This window comes from Poromitra crassiceps (genome assembly GCF_964638095.1).
Source record: "Poromitra crassiceps genome assembly, chromosome: 30".
NCBI lineage: Eukaryota > Metazoa > Chordata > Actinopteri > Beryciformes > Melamphaidae > Poromitra > Poromitra crassiceps.
The window spans coordinates 1,139,011-1,146,510 of NC_139652.1; the positions used below are offsets into that span (position 1 = coordinate 1,139,011).

General features: G+C 43.2%; 1 protein-coding gene across 1 annotated transcript in view; it reads left to right on the plus strand.

Annotated features, from left to right (window-relative positions):
- Positions 1–7,500, plus strand: part of rbl2 (retinoblastoma-like 2 (p130)) — a gene marked incomplete at its 5' end in the record, with an annotated part of 42,313 nt that overhangs the window by 14,830 nt on the left and 19,983 nt on the right. Inside the window, 5 exon segments of the mRNA XM_083663125.1 lie at positions 2,913–2,977; positions 3,435–3,606; positions 4,031–4,194; positions 7,261–7,373; positions 7,467–7,500. The exon segment at positions 7,467–7,500 is cut by the window's right edge and continues 70 nt beyond it. Coding sequence (XP_083519251.1) covers positions 2,913–2,977; positions 3,435–3,606; positions 4,031–4,194; positions 7,261–7,373; positions 7,467–7,500 — 548 coding nt within the window.

The following is a 7,500-nucleotide window of genomic DNA, read 5'->3' on the forward strand; positions in this document are numbered from 1 at the left end:
TGCCCACCAGGGTCCCCCTTTATGTTATTTCTATCATGCTACAATAAGATGATGAGTACCACAGGAAGGAGGACCTGGATGTTAGCACTACTGGTTCCTACGTGTAGAAGGAGGAACCTGGATGTTAGCACTACTGGTTCCTATGTGTAGAAGGAGGAACCTGGATGTTAGCACTACTGGTTCCTACGTGTAGAAGGAGGAACCTGGATGTTAGCACTACTGGTTCCTATGTGTAGAAGGAGGAACCTGGATGTTAGCACTACTGGTTCCTACGTGTAGAAGGAGGAACCTGGATGTTAGCACTACTGGTTCCTATGTGTAGAAGGAGGAACCTGGATGTTAGCACTACTGGTTCCTACGTGTAGAAGGAGGAACCTGGATGTTAGCACTACTGGTTCCTATGTGTAGAAGGAGGAACCTGGATGTTAGCACTACTGGTTCCTACGTGTAGAAGGAGGAACCTGGATGTTAGCACTACTGGTTCCTATGTGTAGAAGGAGGAACCTGGATGTTAGCACTACTGGTTCCTACGTGTAGAAGGAGGAACCTGGATGTTAGCACTACTGGTTCCTATGTGTAGAAGGAGGAACCTGGATGTTATACCGCATTCATGACAACGCGGCCCACCGGAGGTTTCAACACGGAACCTCCGCCCTGGACAGATTTGCGTTCACGCTGCACCTCCCGCTCGGGGGGAAAGCCCAAACTGTTGCTATAGCAACCCGCGTTAGCATGGTAGCTACCTACTAGCGAACAATGCTAACCGAACATGCTGAATGCTGAATTTCACACAGAGCGAAACACAGATGATACAAACACATATGAAACGTTAACATTACATAATTAAGAACTCAACTTGTGTGTTAAAACGTCAACAAACGTCTTTATAATAATTCTGTGATTATCATTAACGATGCAAGTAGCCATTTTGATGTGGCTGTGACGTCAACTCGGAGAAACCGGAGCTCTGAATGATACCCGAATTTCCGAGCTGTAATTCTGGCCTGGACGACCGTTCAATTCACTTTATACAGGTCGGAACCCATTTTTTCCGGCGGTCCAAGTTGTCTTGAACGGGGTATTAGCACTACTGGTTCCTACGTGTAGAAGGAGGAACCTGGATGTTAGCACTACTGGTTCCTACGTGTAGAAGGAGGAACCTGGATGTTAGCACTACTGGTTCCTACGTGTAAAAGTCAATGGGATGCTTAAATGCTTGAAATAAGATCTATGTTTAAAGGATGACTTTACCGATTATCAACCCACTTTGTATCGTTATAATCTCGGTAATATAAGCACATGGGCAGTGTTTACCTTCTCTCTCTGTTTTCCTCATGGAGAAAAACACTCCCTTTCTCTGCCTGCAGAAACTCCGCCCCCGCCAGCTGCAAGTCATTAAGGCTCGTTAAGGCTCTCAATGTGATTCTCCGTGGATGTGCGCATACTTAAAAAATTAAAAATAAACAATAACAGCCGCCCTTGGAGCAGATTCCGCGTCTCGAGCAGAACTTCCACAGTTCCGTTCCGCAGAGCGTTTTGCCAGAGGGGGAAATGGGAGAGAGAAGCTAAACACTGCCCATGTGCTTATATTACTGAGATTATAATGATACAAAGAGAGAAGCTAAACACTGCCCATGTGCTTATATTACTGAGATTATAATGATACAAAGTGGAAAAAAAGAAAAGACTCAAAGCCGTCCAGTATAAGAGAGAGAGGGAGAGAAACGCAGGGGCAAGACACAGTAGTCTATTAGCTGTCATCTTAACTCATTCTCCACCAGAGTTTTTCAGAAAAAGTCACTAGCCACCGCCAGGGTTTTTCATCATTTTCATTATTTTTGACCCACAGAATATTTTCTTCTATGACTACGTAAAGACTGAACATCCCAAAAGAAAGAAGAGAGCTGATTCTACCTTCATCCGTTCTTTAGTTATCGACACCTGAATGTAGGTCGTTTTCACCAAAAACACCAGTCTCTGACCAGAAAGCGGAGGAAATGGCATTTTTGTAAATGAAGTCATCTTCATGGCTCCTGACCCGAATAAATGCATTTGATGGCGGATACTGGCGGTGTTACACTCAACTATGATCCCTATAATGATTTTGTTTCCCCTTCCGGTCAAACTCACCCGTGGGCACAGCTTTTACCGTAACACCGGTGTGAGAAAGATTCACCCCGCTATTGAGAGGGAAGCCCGGGTCTCGTGTTTGTTTTGCACGGGGGGACGACTGGTTGTCTGGGTAGGCTACTGTATGTCAGGAGCAATCTACCGGCTGAAATTTACACAGCGTCAAGAGTTTAGGAACTGGATTAGTATTTCCTGAGGACAAGTGACTTGTGGACGTGTTGTGGTTGCGTGGTGCTTTGTGAAAACAAGATCCTTCACGTTTGAGTGACAGGCTGCTCCCCCCCCCCGCTGTAATGGAGTCCAAACCCGTATCGATAAAAGCTGCTGGACCAGCGTTTGAGCCGTGCCATGGAGCTGTGCTATGGACCTTTTCTGATGGGAGATTGTTGCTTTTTTCTGCTTCCTGGTTTTGTTAGACAATCGTGGTCGATCCTGTACACCTTTAGACGTGCTGTAATGTTTCACAAGGTAAGAGAGCCATCTATCACATGACGGTGAAAACACTTATTGCCGTCCGATGACGTCAATGGCGGGGAAGCGTTTTTTTTTTTTTTTATAACGTTTAGAGACGCCAATGGCGGGGAATGAGTTAAGACTGCACGCCTCAGTGTGTTTCCTCTGAGAAGCAACATCACGAGGGGTCAACACACACACATACACACACGCACGCACACACACACACACACACACACACACACACACACACACGGCCTACTGTCAATCTGTAGCTATTCTGTGTGTGCTTTACTGTACAACCCAACTTTCTTTATTTCCTCCCGCAGATTCTCAAAGGGAAAGAAGACAGCTTGACGGGGTTTCTGGATCCTATGAACTTTGGAGATAGTTTGTAAGTGTCAGCCGCCGCCAGGCAGTTAATGAAAGGTCCGGAAATGAGCATGATGCCTTAAAATGCTAATAACAAGCAGTACTGTACCTTACTGTAAAAAACAACAATAACAATAGAGATGGACGTAGTGAGTATGGCGTCACCCATTGGTTTGTGGACTCCCCTTTTGACGCCTCGAATTTGGCATTTTGGTCGTTGTCATCTTGGTGACGAATGGACAGTTGACCTGTCAATCACGCCCAAGAGCATCGTCTGCTCTATTGTCCATTTGACTCTAAATGAACATCACACAGTATTGAGAGCATGAACTCATTACTAGGAACGTTTTTACGGAGGTCACAACTCAAGTGAGAAGTCGGGTCATTTTTCCATTGACTTCTATACAATCAGACTTTTCTTTGCATCCACATAGTGTAGAAACGGCCCAGAGACCAAAACATCTCCACTCTCCTCACAGTGCATCTCTCAGTCGGGTGTATGAGGAGCACATCCTGGCCACCGGCAGCCTGGATGAGAGGATCTTCACAGGCGAGGGTGCCAGCGAGGACATCGGCACCCCGGGGCCCTGCCTGTATGAGGGGGTGGAGAATCAGGACAGCGCCACCTACAGGCTGCATACTAGCCTCACTGTAAGTCAACACACACACACAGGGTCCAAAATGAACATCTGGCAAACACCAAAATGCTGGTCAAATCTGTCTTTCGCAGAGTCACACACTACAGGTTAACTACAGGTGTGGGTTTCTGCCTGTTGTCAAACCTTTCAAATCAGATCAAAGTAAAACAATGGCTCTGAATCAAACAGGCCCCTGATTGGCTGGCTGTTGCACTGCTCTAGACAAGGATTTTCTTTAGTTATTTTTAATGTATTCCTTATTTGTCATTTTTGCATGTTGATCACTGTTCACTGTTTGCTCCTAGTCATGTTGTGATTCTGTCACCCCGTCCAGCTGTGTCTCTGTTTGTCATCTTGATTTACATTTCTGCATCATTTTCCTCTTCTACGTTCTCTGCTTCATCATATCAGCCTGAGACTTGTGTGTCCTCTGGCAGGCCTCTGCTCTGAAGGTGTCCACTCCTCTGACTGGTAGGAGATACGTCCAGGACAACAGCCTGGCATCTCCGCTCTCCTCCGCCATGCAGAGCGTCGGACGACTCCACAGCCTGCTAACCAGAGCCAAACACGGGCCCAGCGCTAGATTAACGGAAATACTCAGGTACCAGGATCAAGTAGACATTCGGCGTGTGCGTTATTTGTCACAATGTGCTTGGATTAGGTTTGAAATGGCAAAGAAGCATTTCATTGCCTTTATTTTCATTTAACTTACTCCAGTTTTCCACCAACAGACTCATTCTGCAAAAAAGCCCAATTCCAGATCATCATCTTTACAGAAAGCAAATCAGACACATCAGGCCCTGTCTTCGTACACGCACTAATTAGCGGCTGCGCGGTGTTTAGCGCCAGCGCTGGCGCAAATTGGAGGCGTGTCCATACTGATGTGGTATCGTCGGCAGCGCACACCTACCCATTTGCGCTCGCGCAACTGTGATATTTGCATGATATTTGCATAAAATTATGCAGAGGCTTGGTGAGGGCGTTACATACACACAACCAATCAGTGTTGCTTCTTTCATTCCCTCCAATTCATTTGCATAAATACCATATGAGAGCTGCTGGGTGTGCGTGCGCATTCGGACATATCCAAAACACAGCGGTCATTATAGATCGGCATCTACCAATCTCACCATAATGTTTGGGGCATTTTTGAGTTGTTAATTATTATCATATTTGTCCTTTGATGATGAGTGAAACATGCCAAGATTACAACCAAAACCACAACAAAATGAAAATACATCACGATAAGAAAAAAGACACATCACACAACACTATAAAATAATTATTAAATAGGGGTAAATTAATTATTATTATGATTATGATTATGACAAGTATTATTATTATTATTAATAATAATAATAATTATTATTATTAGGGCTCCATCTGGGCCCTTCTTGATCTAACTTCGTTCTCTCTCTTAAAAAAAATAAAAAATCTAAACTAACCTGTTCCTTCAGAAGTTGTAGTTATCATAGTCTGTGTTACATAGTGGATTGCTCTATTGCTGACAAAAATGTGTTATTGTAAGTCGCTTTGGATAAAAGCGTCTGCCAAATGACGTAATGTAATGTAATTTAATTATTAATAATAAATCATATTATTTGAGAGCTTTTCAAGTGATTTAATTTCATTTCTCTGTGGAGCTATGAATCCACCCGTGAGAGAGAAAGACAGACCAAGGCAGAGAAAGAAAGGGATTTGGAGAGAGTAAGAGAAAACACTTTTTCACTCTCTTATTTGTTTCTGCAGATTCTTCTCACAGAACATCCAACAGGCTTATTATAATAATAATATAGTTGAATAATTTGTTGGAGTATTTAATTTATTTATTTTCTCCTGCCGGCTTTCATCAATGCTGTGAGAGAGAGGGCGAGGAAGATAGAGAGAGAGAGGAGACGCGCGTTTCCCTCAGCCCGCATTTTCTTTTCTTTTCAATATATATATATTTTTACACAAACAAAACAAAAAAGACAAAAGAAAAAGCATACAAACATCATCGACATTCAATATTACAACGTGGTGCTACCAGCCGCATAAGGTGCTTATGTGCTTGTAAGAGATGTGCATGGTTGAATCGTTTTTTAAGTGAGTTGGTCCTCAGGAATAGAGAGCCGCAGGAACGAGTCCGGAAATCATCGATGCTAACAGTCCTGGTTCTTCGCTGTTTTCGCCTATGGGAGTTTTGAATGGGTTTTTGGCGTGATGCTTCTAATAATCTCTCTGGGCAACGCTGGCTTAATCAAACGTGAACCAGTGTTTAGTAATATCATCTTCACACACGAGGACCACTTTTATGAGTTTTGAAGCTTTTACGTGCCGTTAAAAGGGCGGCTAGCTAGCAAACGGCTAAATGAGACTACACTGTTGAGTCGATGGGGATATATACGTCAATAACGTCACTACTTCAAAGGACGAACACGGAAATTCTCTTTCCCTCACCTGGTTCAGCCCCGTTCAGCCCGGGGTAATCAGTGCACACATCAACAAAAGTCCAGGTTGAGTGCTGACGTGACGTGGAAGCCTATGCGACATTGTGTAGTTCTAGATTAGCTTAGCTCGAGCTTTTTACTTCTAGGGCTCGCATTTACGCTACAAAACTCATGAAAGTGGTCCTCATGTGTGAAGATTATCCGACTGAACTCTGGTTCGCGTTTGATTAATCTTGCGTTGCCCAGAGACCGTATTTGAAGCATCGCGGCAAAAACCCATTCAAAAATCTCATAGACAGAAACAGTGAAGAACCAGGAAGTCCGGGACTTCCGCGTTCTGACTACAAAAATACGTCATCCCTGCGGCTCTCTATAGAGCTGGGTATTGGTTCAAATTTCAAGAATCGATTCGATTCCGATTCACAAGGTTGCGAATCGATTAATTTCGATTCGATTCGATTCATTTCAATATCGATTTGGTTAGTGATACCAAAACGTGTTTTTTGAGCTGTACCCTGAATTACATGACTGTCCAGTTATGTAACACAGGGGTTCCCAACCAGCCAAGTAGATACATGGGGAAAAAAAGTTGCAGACCTGTCAATTTTAATGGTTTTAGTTACACATATATTTACTCACCAGGTGGTGACAAAGGTTAAATAACAGCCTTTTCATCTGTCAATAAAGACACTTTCACAATTATGCACAGTGATTTGATTTCAGCCTTTATAATTTCTAAAAGTAGATATTAATGATCAAACATTTCCATTCATGTAGCCTACAGTATTTATGTTTTTGTTTCAACTACAAACATAAATAAACGTCAACTTGAAACTATGTTTCAACTACCACACACAGCATAATATTTTAGCCTGTTTATAAAAAATAAAAAATAAAAAAAATAAAAAAATAATACTAATTAAAAAAAATCGATCTCTGGACATATGAATCGATAATCGAGGATTAAAATGAAAATCGATTAAAAATCGGAGAATCAATTTTTTGAACCCAGCCCTACTGGGGACAACTGTTGCCAAAAAAACTCATTCTGAAGGAATGGAAGTCCCCCTCTTCACCTTCTCTTCAATTGTGGTTGACGGACATGATCTCTGTTATACGGATGGAGAGACTCAGGTTCCTGAGATACCTGTTGATTTCTCCTCTCCTAACATCACTATGCATCAGTCTAATGTTCATGATCCCGTGTCGTGAGGTGAACTGAGTCCCTGTGCACGCAGGGCCTGTGCCAGAGACCCCAGTGATGTCATCAGCACTCGCCTGAAGGACATGTTAGAACAATTCAGTCATCACTACGAGGGCAACGGGACAGAGAACAGGAGTATGGGGAAAGGTACATACTGTACACACAAATCCAGAAAAATCTAAAGTTAGTGTATGTTTTTCTCTCTAACCGACTAAATAATCCCTTGTCCTTGTGCTGTAGATATGGCAGTGAAGTACTTCCGCCTGGCGGAGGC